Source organism: Triticum aestivum, chromosome 2B (assembly GCF_018294505.1).
Source record: "Triticum aestivum cultivar Chinese Spring chromosome 2B, IWGSC CS RefSeq v2.1, whole genome shotgun sequence".
NCBI lineage: Eukaryota > Viridiplantae > Streptophyta > Magnoliopsida > Poales > Poaceae > Triticum > Triticum aestivum.
In genome coordinates this window covers 16,452,759-16,468,332 of record NC_057798.1, presented here as the reverse complement: position 1 = coordinate 16,468,332, position 15,574 = coordinate 16,452,759, and the positions used below count along the sequence as shown (strand labels likewise).

The 15,574-nt window shown below is 42.9% G+C and overlaps 2 protein-coding genes across 2 annotated transcripts; both read left to right on the top strand.

The window, feature by feature from the left end:
- The first annotated feature begins 5,465 nt into the window (after positions 1 to 5,465).
- Positions 5,466 to 6,500, top strand: LOC123043142 (beta-myrcene/(E)-beta-ocimene synthase 2, chloroplastic). The gene is made up of 2 exons (XM_044465496.1): positions 5,466 to 5,755; positions 5,852 to 6,500. The coding sequence occupies exons 1-2, from the start codon at positions 5,579 to 5,581 to the stop codon at positions 6,137 to 6,139; spliced, it is 465 nt and encodes a 154-aa protein (XP_044321431.1). The 5' UTR covers positions 5,466 to 5,578; the 3' UTR covers positions 6,140 to 6,500.
- A 275-nt stretch (positions 6,501 to 6,775) lies between these two features.
- LOC123043140 ((-)-alpha-terpineol synthase) lies at positions 6,776 to 9,031 on the top strand. Its single transcript, XM_044465494.1, has 5 exons — positions 6,776 to 7,511; positions 7,610 to 7,828; positions 7,925 to 8,063; positions 8,139 to 8,382; positions 8,500 to 9,031. Exons 1-5 carry the CDS (start codon positions 7,309 to 7,311, stop codon positions 8,502 to 8,504), a joined length of 810 nt encoding a protein of 269 aa, XP_044321429.1. The 5' UTR covers positions 6,776 to 7,308; the 3' UTR covers positions 8,505 to 9,031.
- Positions 9,032 to 15,574: the final 6,543 nt, after the last annotated feature.

The following is a 15,574-nucleotide window of genomic DNA, read 5'->3' as shown; positions in this document are numbered from 1 at the left end:
TTGTTTTTGTGTAATAAGATCTTTCAAATACCATGCATCAAAATCGTTTGAAGTAACCTGTATTAGCATTAGGCAATAAATTTTGTGGGAGCAACATATTTAGATAATAGAGAATGTATGGAACTGCTACTCCATAAATTTCATAAAGTTGGAATTCAATTTTTAGTAGAGTTATGGTTCAGTAGCAAGCACTTACTACAAGTGATCGAGCATAATATGGCAGTAACTTGGTAATATAATTATGAAACATCATGTTGCAACATAACTAATACGTTAGTAAAAGGAAAATCTACTTGACACGAGTAATCAACCAAAAAGTCAAGTATGCTCCCAATAAGCTTTAGAATGTGTATTTCAAAGTTTTATAATACCTACTATCCCTTTCAAAGTATAAGGCGTATGCTAACTCTCAAAATTCATGCTTACATAGTCATTCGATTCAAATTCGAATGCGGTTTGTGTGAATCTACTTTTTGTAATCATTAATCTAAATTTATTTGAGAAAATTACAGTCAAATCATGAATTTGCATGTTAAAACATGTGTTATATTTTGGGACCTTCACAGTACAAAACTCCATGTGCAATAAAGGTTGTCAAGAGCTTTCAATGATTGTATTAGATAAATAAATCCCTCGCCATGCAGTTGCACGGGTTGATGACTAGTGCTTAATAATCTGTAGGTACTGATTCCATTTCTGTTTTGTACTACTAAAACTGTAGAACAAATACTAGCTGACTGATTAACAAGCACCATTTGCTGGTCTTGATTTACAACAATTATTATCAAGTTCAATTTGCTCCGTACCAAGATGTGATTGGTTGTCAGCAACTTTCAGTAATCTAAAGTACTTTACACTTATGTAACATTGCTTCAAAAAGAAGGTACCGTGACCGTAAAAGACAAGGTGGTGTGTGATATGTCATGTATTCATCCTCCTGGTTAATATGAGCCACTCATTTTTATGCTTCGTCTTGGAGAACGCAAAATGCTTCAACAAGAGTGAGAAATAAAATGTTTTCAGAGTTGAGGCCCAGATAAAGGATAAACAAAACACCATTTCATCCAAGAGACATCTCGGAATACTTTACACATTATGGAAGAAATAGGCAGCCTAACATCACCAGCTATTAGAATAGATAAGCTACACATGTCAATGGTTGAGTCAAGGGATGTTGTGCCTTGTGTCTGATCTTGAACAGAGGCGCTGATAACTGAACTTAAACAGGGTAGTGTTTGAACTTGAGCATCAACTTCGACAACTAAGTATTTTCCAGCATCTGGCACAACCTACATGGGCCATCAATGTCGATGCTAAAACCGACGGACCTCGGGTAGGGGGTCCCAAGCTGATGATATCGGAACGATGGTAATATACAGAAGAGGACACGATGTTTCCTCAGGTTTGGTCCCATATTGCACATACATTAAGATGATCAATATGACCAATCAATATAACATGCGGATTTATTGAATGTAAGCAATTCGGAATAGCAAAGAAGGATGACATACAAACATTACCTTGATTTTTTTCCAAATCATGCTTGAGGTTGAGAAAGCATATACCAAAGCTATTCATACTAATTTGAGTCAATGTGATCTTCTGACGTTTTGTGATAGTATTGTTAGTGCCACTAAAATTCAACACTGTCTCCTCTATGGCATTTTAGTAGCTCACCAAACAAAACACTCTTCCAAAAAATGTATTTTCTGTAGTACACCAATAGGTTACACTAGCGAAAAGGATCGTGGTCGCCTTGTTTGCACATTATTGAAAACAATCATCTATGGAAAAATTATGTGGAAAAATAAAATAACATGTGGGCATCAATGTTAGCCAGCAAAAAACAAGTTTAGGTTGTAGGGTTCAAGGTTTCGTTTTAAATAGAATTTATGTATCCACTTAAACTATTGTGAGAGAATACCAAGAGTAGTACCTACCCACATCAGATGGGAGTGAATTTGCTAGATATATTATATGCTCATTGTCTATGACTCTTGCACAACACAAAAAAATGATACATATCAGTAGAAGTTACTATGTCACAAACTTTCTAGATAGTAATGATGATGAATCAAAGAAATTGTAATGACAACTAAAATTATGATGATCCAATACTCAAATGTCTCCTAAGCAAAGCAAGATTCTAGTGACATAGCAAAGTAAGAGATCAACATTGGAAAAATAATACACCAATATGCTAGTGATGTAGTATCATGAATCATGGAATGAAGGAAAATAATAAATTCACAAAAGTTACATGTAGCATCAAAAAAGATAAACAAAAGCGATATGGTATCATACATAGCAGACTAGTAATTTGAACTGATGGTACATCACAAGCAAGGCCGCATAGGCCCTCGGCTTAACGAGCAGATCACAACACATGATCGGCGACAACACAATGGCCATCGCTCACAAATCACAAGGAGGCAACGAGGGCAACATGCAATACTTACCAAACCAATGCTAGAAAAAATGTCGTCGTTGCCTCGGTTAGCGCATGGTGGCGGAGGAAGGAGTTGACATGCCGAACCGAGTAACCTAAGTGGGTCTAGCACCATGCGGGGTGGTATGGGAGAACTGCTAGGGTAAAGTGAGGGAGTAGCTAGCAATTCGAATTCACAGTTCCCCAATTGTACTCGTAGACAACACCAAATCGTTATGATTCGAAAAAAATCCTTCCTCTTCTTGAAACAGGCTTTTGATCAGCTTTGCATTAAAGCAACATAACAAAGTAAGCATTTTTTACATAAAAACATTTTTACATTATAGGACGAATGGAGTAACAGTGATTATTGACGGCCAACCTTAGCTTGTCCACTAGCTAGCTGTGCATATCAGTTATCACAGTCATGTCCTTCAGACGAGTCACGATCGAGATTGCCGCCGGACAGTGAAGAGACGAGTCAAGGCAACAATGAGTGTACGTGCATGGCGTGCAATCGCTCTGAGTTGAATAGTCGCCGAGAGTACGCGTGTACGTACGTGCGAGGTTGTCACGTCCACATAATAATGGAACTAATGGAAAGGCGGTTAATTGTGTATCATGTGCTAGCTAGCTGTGGCTCTCGTCGCGTGTGTGCAAGAGAACGAGTAAACGACGATCCATGCATAGTAGTACTACAAGGCTAGCCGACAACGGAACGTTCGTCGTTTGTCTCACACGGATCCATCCATGTGAGCCTGAAGTCTAGCACGAACCACTTGTTTATCACATTCGCTAAATATCAAGCAAATGAATTTTTTTTGTTGGTTCAGCCGATTTTGCCGCATAGAAGAGACGCCGACACCCACCGATTTTCCCTGGCTTCGTCCCTGGTTCGAGTGCGGGGTTGCGACGAGGTTGTGGGTGGCAGAATTGTGAGGGGTATAGGGGTGCCTCTGTGTCTTGCTTACAGTGAGATGTAGGGAAGTCTTGTATTTGGGGAGCGTCAGACGGGCCGGCCCAGGCGTGCTAGAGGCCACGGCCTCATTTCTTTGTTTTTTCCATGTTTTTATTTCATTTTTCTTTCTTTTTTACTTTTGTTTATACTTCTAAATATTATAAATAAATAAATTAAAATGCATAAAGCATTTGAAAAATATGCTAATCAAGTATTTTAAAAATGTTAACTCTATATAGAGAAATGTTTATAATGTGTAAGAAAAATGTATACAGAAAATATTAAACGTGGTGAAAAAGTTGATCATGTATTTAAAAATATGTATCAAGCATTTAAAAACATTAAACAAGTATTTGAATAAGGTTAATCAAGCATTTGAAAAGTGTCAAATTTGTATAGAAACAATGTTGACCATGTATTAAAAAAGTTTAATTTTGTGTTGTACTAAAAAAATTCTAAACTAGTATTTGAAATGTTAATCAAGCATTTGAAAATGTTAAATGTATATAAAAAAATTTGGTCATGTACTATAAGCATATTAATCTTGCATTTGATAAAATGTTAATTAAGAATTTGAAGAATGTTAAATGTGTGTAGAAAAAATGTTGAGCATGTATTAAACAATGTTAATTCTGTCTTTGAAAATGTAGTCAAGCATATCAAAATGTTTTAAATGTGTATATAATTTTTGGACCATGTATTCAAAAAAATTAACCTTGTATTTGAAGAATATGAATTAAGAAGTTAAAAAATGTTAAAAATATGTATAGAAACAAATGTTGAACATGTATTAAAAAATGTTCAACTTGTATTTGAAAAATATTAAATGTGTATAAGGAAAATGGTCTTGACGTATACGAAAATGTAGAATGAAAATCAAAAGAACAAAGAAAAATGAAAAACCATGAAAGACGAAAAAGAACAAAAGAAACCAAAGAAAAAAGAAAGAATGGAAAAACAGTGAAAGACTATAAACAAACAAAGAGAAAAAGATCATTGAAAACCAAGAAATAAAAAAAAGCTAGAAAAGAAGGAAAATCAGAAAGAAAGAAAACTGATAAAAACCATGAAAGAAACAAACAAAAGAAAAGAAAAACAAAAAATGAAATATAATGATAAAAAAGAATAGCAAGAAGAAATATTTAAACCAAACAGAAAACAAAAGAAAATGAAAACTAGAATTTGTTTTGGAGAAAACCTATAGCGACCGAACCTGCAGCGCACAAGCGGCAGCAGCGAACCTACACTGATGGACGGCCCATATGCAAGCACCTGCGGCGAGAGGAGCTTCCACGCTCGACGCGGGAGAAGCTATCGTCTCACTATAAGCGAGACATAGCTCTCGCGGCGGTATAGAGGGATGGTTGCAGGAGACAGCTCAGGCAAGGTAGGGCCGCTAGGCTTGCGGGGTACGACCGCTGATTACAGGAGTAGGCGATTGGACCAGTGGGATGAGGGAAAAATTGTTCACATTGGCAATTTGAAGAGCAACAAATAATTCTTCGGGAAGTTGAAGATGGAGCACGCCGATCTGTTGGATTTTAATTCCAACCATGTTATTTTATGCGGTCCCTTTATGTATTTTCCACCGTGATTTCAATCCACCATGGTTTGGGAAAATGAGTATTATTAAGTTCTCAGTGGTTTGTATGGAGTTTTGCCAGAAAAACAGAAAGTCTGATTTTAGCCATAGCAAACATACGCTTTTCATAATAATTCATATTGGTGCGAGGATGGCAAAATTAGTTTGCAAACATGGATATATTCTGGCGAAAAATGAAATCCGGCGGACTTGTCATGCTCACCAACTAAACTTGTCATCCTCAACGAACACAAATTTCCATGAAAACGTTAATCTTTTTCATGACTAAAAATCTAACGTTCGTTGGATATCTGGGTAAAAAAAATAGCTTCCAGAGGAAATGTTGGTACAGATAGTCACCACAAAAATATGTGGCTGAAAAGAAATAGTACTAGCAATTCGGTATGCGTCATGTCCCACGATTTTCATGCTGGCTGAGTCAGCTATGTTGCTGGGTGCCTAGGTGTAGCTCGCCTATAAATTGGCACGTATTCTGGCTACTCTCAAACAGCAAGCAGCAGTAAGTTTATTGGCTACTGCAGCTTAGAAGTACTAACCTCGTTGCCTAGCTCTCGCTGCCAAGTGCCAAGCTCTCAAACTAGTGCGCACCATGGCGTGGCAATTGCAGCAAACAATGGCCACGATGAGTACATGCTTTCCGACGTCCTCGCCGGCAACGGTGCGCTGTGCCGCGGCGGCTCGGCGGTCTGCCAACTACGCTCCCAGCTCCTGGGATTACGACTCCCTCCTCCAGCTCTCGCCCAACAATGGCGGACAGGCAGATCAAGTACATTTATCAGCTGAACATATCGTATTTTCAACCGGGCAAGTAGTACATAAAGTAGATGAATTACTCATGGAAATTTATTCCGTGCATGCATAGATGATGTCACAGGTCGATAAGTTGAAGGCTGGCGTGAGGGAGCGGCTGGTGGCGGCGAGCCGAGGCGACCACCAAGCTGCGAAGCTCGGGCTTGTCGACACGGTGCAACGGCTCGGCATCGCCTACCATTTTGAGGAGGAGATCGCCGGTATCCTCAGCTCCGTCCACCACAAGCGTCACCGGTGCAACTGGGCCAGCGACCCCAGTGATGTTGCTTCCGCGGCCTTGAGGTTCAGGTTGCTCAGGGAGAGTGGTTTCCCCGTCCTCTTCCCTCCAGGTACCTCCTGAAATATGAAATATGGAAAACAGACACTTCGACGATGTAAGAAAGGAACCTAAAACTACCGCTAAATTTTTGGAAAATAAACATATCTGCACCAAATGCATGGTCCAGAATCAATCACAGTTTAAACTTTGACTTGTGTGTATGGCACGGTTTCATATACTTATGTACTTAACTGACATTGTTTCGCTAATTTTTTTAAATAATACATTTTTTTATTAATTTTCATAAATATTACGCCGGATAAAAAATTTCAAAAATAATACACCGTCGGCCCGCTGCAGGCCGACTGGGTCTAGTCGGCCCACAGCAGGCCGATTGGATTCCAGTCGGCCTACAGCTGGCCCACTGGCCCCTGTCGGCCCACTGTGGGCTGATTGCGTCCTGTCGGCCCACTGTGGGCCGACTGGAGCTAATTGGCATAAAAAATATATGTTTAAAAAAATGTTAATCATGTAATTAAAAAATGTTAAACGTGTATAAAAAATGTTCCTGATGTATACAAAAAATGTACAATATATATGCACAAATGTTGACATAAAAAATATGTTTTGAAAAGTGTTAAACATGTATTTAAAAATTGTTAAATGTGTGTATAAAAAATGTTCCTTATTTATACAAAAAATATAGAATGTGTATGAAAAAAAGTTGATACCAAAAACTTATGTTTGAAAAGTTGACATTTTTTCAAATACATGATTAAAAATTGTTAAATGTGTGTATAAAAAATGTTCCTTATCTATAAAAAAAATATAGAATGTGTATGAAAAAAAGTTGACACCAAAAAAATATGTTTGAAAAAAACGTTCCAGTTCCATACAAAAAGAGCAACCAATCCTATTTTTTTTCACAACCTTGATTTATTTTTTGTCACCAACTCACCAACATAATTTTTTGGTGTCAACTTTTTTTCATACACATTCTATATTTTTTGTATAAACAGGAACATTTTTTATACACATATTTAACAATTTTTAAATACATGATTAACAATTTTTAAATACATGATTAACACTTTTTAAATACATGATTAACACATATTTAAAAATGTTCCGACGATGTACATGGACTCCTCTCACTCTACGAGGCTTCATACCTTGCGTTCGGAGGCGAGGAAACACTGGATGAGGCAAGAACATTTTCCAAGAAAGCCCTCATAAAGCTCTTGCCATCCATGGATTACCACTTGCGGCGCGCTGTAGTTCGTTCTTTGGACCTTCCGTTGCACCGGAGGTCTCCTAGACTAGAGGCAAGATGGTTCATAGATCACTATGCTAGAGATGAGAGCAATTCCGACCCATTGCTCGTTAGATTTGCAACGACGGACTTCAACAATGTGCAAAGTTTGCATCAGGAAGAACTCGCAAGACTGGCAAGGTAACTGAGCGTGAAGAGACGTTCATTTAAATAAGACCGGTAATTAATTCACATAGTTGATGGGTTTTTGAGACTAAAATTGACCTAATTAATTCTAGGTGGTGGAAGGGGACCGCCCTTAGTGAAAAATTAGGGTTCGCCAGGGATCGTCTCATGGAGTGCTTCCATTACGCAAATGGAATTGTGTGGGAGCCAAACAATGGAGCATGTCGAGAAGTGCTTGCTAAAGTCGCCAATCTAATAGTTCACTTAGATGATGTTTATGATGTATATGGAACTCTAGATGAACTTGTTCTCTTCACCGACGCCATTGGAAGGTAACTATATGTTTAGCATGTGTAACATATATATGACATGTTAGTTTCACATTAAATGAAGCTTTTCCATTATCTAAAATTAATAAATAATTTCAGGTGGGAAGAAAGTCCTAGTGAAAGACTCCCCGAATACATGCAAGCACTATATTCCGTGATGTACAACACATCGGCTGAGGTGGCTGAAAATGTGTTGGAACAACATGGTTGTGATGCTCGTCATGTTCTTCGGAAAGCAGTAAGTTCATATACTGCTCATAGGATATAAATTATTTTCACAAGGAACCGTAAAAAACTCTGCATGATTTTGCAGTGGCGAGATATGGCGGAGTCTTTCTTGGTGGAGGCAAAGTGGCACCATGGAAACCACAGACCAACATTGCGTGAGTATCTGGACAACGGATCAATTTCATCCTCTGCTCCACTGCTGCTGCAACATGCGTTTCCCCTGCTCCACATGGAAGAAAAGCTTACCCCAATGTCTCTTGCTAAAGTTGGAAGCTACCCTAAATTAGTTGAGTCTGGGTCATTAGTTCTTCGGCTCTGCAACCCACTCTGTAAGCACAACCTATTCGGGTTTTTTTGTCTCGTAATATTTCAATCGCCAAATCGAATATTGATGTGAGGTGTCTTATGATATTTATTTCTATGTTTTGTCAAAATATGTATAACAGGCTGAGCTAGAGCGAGGGGATGCACCATCATCAATAGCTATTCACATGTCAGAGAACAGCTCCAATGAGCAAGAGTCTCGCGAAGCCATGGAAGATCTTACCATGGAAGCTTGGAAGTCGATTAACGAAGATGCATTCAAACACTGCCAATTTTCTAGATCTTTTGCCAAGACTTGCGTGAATTTGGCTCGAATCTCACATTGTGTTTACCAAGGTGGGGATGGTTTTGGTGCGCCGGATGGTCAGAAGAGAAGGCAAATAAGAGAGTTATACTTGGACTCTTTCATTAGTGAGAAACATTAAACGATGGAAGCCCTTAAAAATTAAGCTGCCTCTCCCCAGCTTAAAAAATAAGTCACGCTCTAAGTTTGCTGAGACTTCTAAGTTAGTTATCCATAACTAGTTTAGAAGCCCCAATGAACAAGAGAGGCGGCTTATGAGAAAAGTTGGGGAGAGGGTGGCTTATTTTTTAAGCTACCAAAAGAACTGGCTTGTTATACATGCTTCATAATCTGTAGGTACTGATTCTGATTTCTGTTTTGTACTACTAAAACTGTAGAACAAATAGTGGCTGGGTGATGGAGGAGCAACACTTTGCACCGTCACCAAGCAACTATGGTGGTGGAGGTGCATGGTACATGGACTCGGGTGCCACCTATCATATGACGTCTCATCCCGATAACCTAACCTCCTCCACTTTCGTTCACACTCAAACCCGTATCACCGTTGGTAACGGTTCCTCTTTACCCACACATGTCGGCCGCACTAATTTTCCTTCCAGATCCACACCTATTACTATGTATAATGTTCTTGTTTCACCTGACTTTGTCACGAACCTTGTTTCTGTTCGTCGTCTTGCTCGTGAGAATCCCATTACCGTTGAATTTGACGATGTTGGTTTTTCTGTGAAGGACTCCCGTAGACGGATGGTACTTCACCAACGTGACAGTCCTCATGAGCTCTATCATGTGCACGCCGGCGCCACCACCTCCACTCCAGTAGCTCTTGCAGCCGATGTCGACATATGGCGTGCTCGCCTTGGCCATCCCAACCCTACCGTTTTACGTCAAATTCTTAGGAGTTTTTCATTCTCATGTAATAAGATCGATGATCATACTTGTGAGGCTTGTCGTCTAGGAAAGCACGTTCGTCTTCCCTTTAGTGCGTCTACGACTATTTCCACTTTTCCGTTTCAGTTACTTCATAGTGATGTTTGGACATATCCCGTTGCAAGCAACACCGGCTACCTTCATTATTTGGTGATTTTAGATGATTATTCCCATTATATGTGGATTTCCCCCTTCGTCGCAAATCCGACGCCTTAGACACACTCACAACCTTTTATTCTTATGTCACAACATAGTTTGGTCGCCCCATTCTTGCACTGTAAACTGATAACGGAAAAGAGTTTGATAATGTCGATGTTCGAGATCTTCTCGCTTCTGACGACACCATCTTCCGTCTAACCTTCCCCTACACGTCCCAGCAGAATGGTCACATTGAGCACTTTCTTCGCACTCTTAATGAATGCGCTTGTACTTTACTCTTCCACTCTAACGTCCCCCTCCCCCAGGTTTTGGCCTGATGCTCTCGCCACCCCCATCCTCCACCTTAACATCCGCCCGTGTCGTCCTTGTTGGGACTACGCACCTCATCACCTTATCTTTGGTGTGCATCCATCCTATGACGGTCTTTGCATTTTTGGGTGCCTCTGCTATCCCAACACCGCATCCACTACCCCCTGCAAACTCGCACCACGATCCCTCCCGTGTATCTTCCTTGGCTATCCCTCCAACACCAAAGGTTAACGGTGTTATGACCCAGTCTCTCACCACGTGCACACCTCATGGCACATGTACTTTGATGAGTCGGTGTTTCCCTTTCACCAGCTATCTTCGTCTGTTGCACCTCTGACGGCACCCCTAGCGCCTCCTGTCTGGTGCGAGTCTCGGTCGTGGCTTACTGGTGCCTCTCCAGTTCAGCGCCTCCCACCTGCACCTGGTCCCACGATTCCCTCCACAGAGGTCGAGTAAGACCAGGCCTCGGGTGCCTCGGTCGGCACCCCTTCGGACGTCCCCTCGGGACGGGCAGTCGAGGCCGACGCGGCCTCCTCTGCTAGCGTTGCCCCCTCTACTGCTGGCTCGCTCGCCTGCGCTCCTGCGACGGGCTCGACTCTATCATCACCCGTCGTCGAGCCCGCCCCGGCAGCTGCTCCGCCTCTCGGCGTGACGACCCGTGCCGGGGCTGGTGTGCACCGGTAGGGCACGCACTATACTTCAACGAGTATGTGTGTGCTGCCTCGATAACGACACCATCACACATCCCCTCCTCTGCTCGCCCCGCCCTTCGGGATCCTCATTGGCTGGTGGTGATGCGGGAGGAGTTTGATACATTGCAGCGCAACCGCACGTGGCATCTTGTTCCGTGACCCCCTCATGCCAACGCCATCGCCGGCAAGTGGGTGTTTCGCCACAAGACATGCCCAAGCGGTTCTCTTGAGTGCTACAAGGCTCGTTGGGTGGTTCATGGATTTTGGCAACGTGCGGGGCTAGACTTCACTGACCTCTTTGGCCCAGTTGTCAAACCGGGCACAATCCGCACAGTGCTTCAGTTGGCGGTCTCGCGCGTGTGGCTTGTGCATCAGTTAGATGTATCCAATGCTTTTTTGCACGGCCATCTTGCCGAGCAGGTGTTCTGTCAGCAGCCCACTGGCTTTATCGACGCCGAGCATCCCAACCACGTGTGCGCTCTCTCGTTCTCTTTACGGGTTGAAGCAGACGCCATGGGCATGGTACCAGCGTATCTCAGCCTTCCTGCAGTCACTTGGATTCCGGTCCACCCGCTCCGATGCTTCCCTCTTCGTGTATCATCAGGGAGCTGACACTGCATACCTGCTGCTCTACGTCGATGACATCATCCTAACAGCCTCCGCTCCCGAGCTCCTTCAGCGGCTCACGGCTCGTCTTCGTGATGAGTTTTCCCTCAAGGACTTGGGGCCTTTGCATTATTTCCTCGGCATTGAGGTGGTCCGCTGGGCCAATGGTTTCTTTCTACATCAGCAGCAGTACAACCATGAGCTTCTTGAGCGTGCTGGCATGCTTAATTGCAAGACGCTACCACTCCCGTCGACACGAAGGCCAAGGTTTCTGCCTTGGAAGGCTCTCCTGTGTCTGATGCAACTTTTTATCGCTCCATTGTTGGCGCCTTGCACTACCTGACGCTGACACACCCGGACCTGCAGTATGTTGTTCAACAGGTGTGCCTCCACATGCACTCCCCGCGCGACTCTCATTAGCCTTGGTGAAGCGTATCCTCCGTTACATACGCGGCACTATGCCCATGGGACTCACACTGACGGCCTCCACCTCCACTAACATCGTTGCCTACTCTGATGCGGACTGGATAGGCTGCCCCGACACACATCGCTCCACATCAGGCTATTGTGTCTACCTTGGGCCCTCGCTGATCTCTTGGTCGTCCAAGCGACAGCCAACGCTCTCCCGCTCGAGTGCCGAGGCAGAGTATCGGGTAGTGGCTAACGCCATTGCCGAATGCTCCTGGCTTCATCATCTGCTCCAGGAGTTGCTTTGTGATATCCACAAGGTCACGCTTGTTTACTACGACAACGTCTCCGCCGTCTACCTCTCCGCCAACCCGGTTCATCATCGCCGCACGAAGCATAAGGGGCTCGATATTCACTTCGTTCGCGAGCAGGTGGCCCTTGGACGCATTCGGGTTCTCCACGTTCCGACGGTGCAACAGTTTGCTGATGTGATGACTAAGGGATCGCCTACTCCCGTCTTTGAGGAGTTCAGGTCCAGTCTTTGCATCTCCGGCGACATTTCGACTGCGGGGGGATGTTGAACATATGGTTTTGCATGTATATTTTGTATATCTTGACCCACCTCCTAATCTTTGTATAGTTGAGGTTGAGGCCAACATTGTACACTATATATACATACATCTGCATCCGATCAATACTGTCATAAGTTGCATTGCCAAACATCTCCTCTACACTAAGTATTTTTGGGTAGAGGAGCCAGGAGGTGGCTGCGGCTGCGTGAGGTCGATATGCGTTTTATGTGTGGGTGGACGTTGGTGGAGTTGGCCATGTTGACCCTTTCATCAACTAAATACTACCCATCATATTAGATAGTACGATGTGCTGTAAAAAAACTCAATTTTAAATCTACTAATTATAATCACGATGCACCTTTTGTGTAATCCTTGGATAGTTAGCTACTGTTTTGAATGACTGAAGTGATCGTCGTAGGTAACTTTTAGAAATAGACTTTCTACATGCTCTATAAATAAAGCACCATCCCATGACCAGCGTTATCCAAGGGCACCGAGAGGATAAATCTACTAGGGTAACAACATAAACATGTCCAAAAGCACAAAAAAAAGCAGAAACAAGAGATATAAGACACCTCGGTGGAGATGTGTTAACTGCTAGGAGACGCTGAAAATGAATAGATTAGAATTTTCTTGCAACAAAAAAAAACCTGCCAGGAGACGCTGAGAGCTGACGGCCGACCATCTAGTTCCCAGACGGGCCATGTCCGGCTGAATATAAAGCGGCCATCACTGCTCTATAAAGACCAATAATAACTTAAACAAATTACAGAGGCGTCGGTCGGACGTAATTTCACAGTCACCAGTTTAGACTTTTTCCTGGAAAGAATGAGAGTTAGAAGTGTGCAGGGGGGCAGGAAGCAGGTGTGTATTTTGTGGTTCAGAAAGCATGATTCGAGCAGTAGGAAGTAGCCACGCACTTCGTCGATATGCATCTGGGTTCTCCATCGCCATTGAGGAAACAGTGGTATATATGTCCTCTTCCCGTTGTCGCAACGCAACCACCGCGTTCTCTCGCTGCATGTATCACACTATCGAATCATCAATGAAAAATTGTGTCTCCTGCAGCTTTCTTTGAGAGAAATGTATCTTCCGTTATGCTAAGCGATGGAAAAAGGGACAAATTAAGGCAGGCACTGATCGGGACTCACGGCCAACCATTAGCCTGTCCGCTAGCTAGCTAGCTGTGCTGTTCTCCACACGAGACGACACGAGAAGAGACTGCCGCTGGACAATGAAGAGACGGGTCAAGGCGACGAGGATCGCACGTGCATGGCGTGCAATCGTGCGAGTTGAATAGTCGTCGAGACGAAAGGCGCGGGTTAATTGCGTATCATGTGCTAGCTGTGGCTAACGAGCAAGGACGATCCATCCATAGTAGTAAGAGGTTCCACGGATGCATGTGAGCTTAGCAGGACCATATGTTTATCGGGTTTTGCTAAATACAGTATCAGGCAACTGTTAAATTTTTATGTTGCTTCAGTCAATTTTGCCCACCGAGGTGTTTAATCTTCAGGGAGCCGCCACCGCCTAGCCTTCCTAAGCAGTACAAAAACCCTAACAAAACTGAAAGAAACAAAAAAAAAACGGAGCCCTTCCGTCGGCAAGGGCCGGGATCCACCGCGTCTCCGGTGAGCCTCCATGGCCCTAAGGCCACCGGAGACGAAGCAGACTGACGGCAACAGTGACGGGAGGCAAAGGAACCCTGATCTTTCTTGAGGAGGTGGACAAGAAACTTTTAGCTATTTTTGGACACATGGCAAAATAAGTTTGACAAGTAACTCTTAATACCCTACACATTTGGCAAAGTCATACTCCCTCTCTTCCTAAATATAAGTCATTTTAGAGATTTCAATACATACTATATATTAAGCAAAATGAGCGAATCTACACTTTAAAATACGTCTATATACGTTTGTATGTAGTTCTTACTGAAATCTCTAAAAGGTCTTATATTTAAAAACGGAGGGAGTCAACCAAAAATGCTGTATTGTTTTTGCACACATAGCAGCCCAGCTTCCTCTCTAGCTTGTTGTGCCTTTTCCTTCCCCCTCAGATCCAAAATTCACTCCAAGCATCTACCTCCCTGCTCGCTTGGTTGTGGTTGCCTACCGTCACTCTGCATCAGCAGGCTTCTTATCCGGCCCCTTCGCTGCCGGATGTGGCTGCTGGCCCTTGTGGACGGGTTGGCGACCGGAAAATTTTGAGCAGCCATGGCGTCCACTCACGGCCAAATCTAGCATCCCCGACTTGCATGTTGCAAGCTATACGGTGGGGTTTGGTTCTCTCCACAAGGGTGCAGTGGCCTCAGATGGTGGTGCTGGTGACCAAGATACAATCGGCCGGATGGTGGTGCTTGCATGCAAAACTATGCTACAGTGACCTCCTACGGCTCCACAACGATGGTGGTCTGCATGGTCTTTGGCGAGGGTTCATCTCTTTAGATCTGGTGGTTGATTTCAGTAGTGAGATACAAAGTATGGTCAAAGGCGTGACGCAAATGGCTGGTGGTGCAGCAGCGGTGGTCGCACATCGCATGTAGTTGCTGGGATCGCGGATAAATGGTAGCGACAATACAAAAGTGACTTCGATGATGGTGCTATGTGCATTCAGTCTCGAGCTCCGGGGTAAAAGCCTAAGTCTGACCTGTGTTGGTTATACCTAGCAATGGCGACAAATTTTATTTTATTTTGCGTCGTTATACCTTCTTGAAGGCATTGCTCGGATATGGTCTGACTGATTCTTCGGAGTGAAAACCTAGTTTCTGGCCTTGATGGTTGCATCCGGTGACGGCGACCGCTCAACTTTTTCGCTCCCTTCTTGATAAGTACTCATGCTATTTTCAGACAAATGCTTTGAGACAAGAGAATTTATACTCACTTTGGCAAAAAAGAGAGTAAGGATTTTCTTTTTCTTTTTGTTGATATTGGAGCTCCATCACTCACTGCCAATATTTGTGTTTAGTTATCATTCTTTCTGTAGATCTTAAACATGCAGATATGAAGATTAATTTGCGACAACAGTTAAAGTAATATATACATTAATATTCATGTAAGCCATATGAAATTACTTATGTCCTGTATTTAGTAAAAAAATGATCGGGTATTTAACATGTTCCAATATTTATATTTATACCAAGTGTTGTGTCCATTGCAATTTTCTTATCTTAAATAAATATGTATAAATACACTATGCCAAAAGGTCTTTAGTTTATCTACCA

Coding starts and splice junctions, on each gene's coding strand:
- LOC123043140 (XM_044465494.1), top strand. CDS start 7,309: ATGGATTACCACTTGCGGCGCGCTGTAGTTCGTTCTTTGGACCTTCCG. Junction 7,512..7,609: donor GAACTCGCAAGACTGGCAAG/GTAACTGAGCGT, acceptor AATTAATTCTAG/GTGGTGGAAGGGGACCGCCC. Junction 7,829..7,924: donor TTCACCGACGCCATTGGAAG/GTAACTATATGT, acceptor AAATAATTTCAG/GTGGGAAGAAAGTCCTAGTG.
- LOC123043142 (XM_044465496.1), top strand. CDS start 5,579: ATGGCGTGGCAATTGCAGCAAACAATGGCCACGATGAGTACATGCTTT. Junction 5,756..5,851: donor ATGGCGGACAGGCAGATCAA/GTACATTTATCA, acceptor GTGCATGCATAG/ATGATGTCACAGGTCGATAA.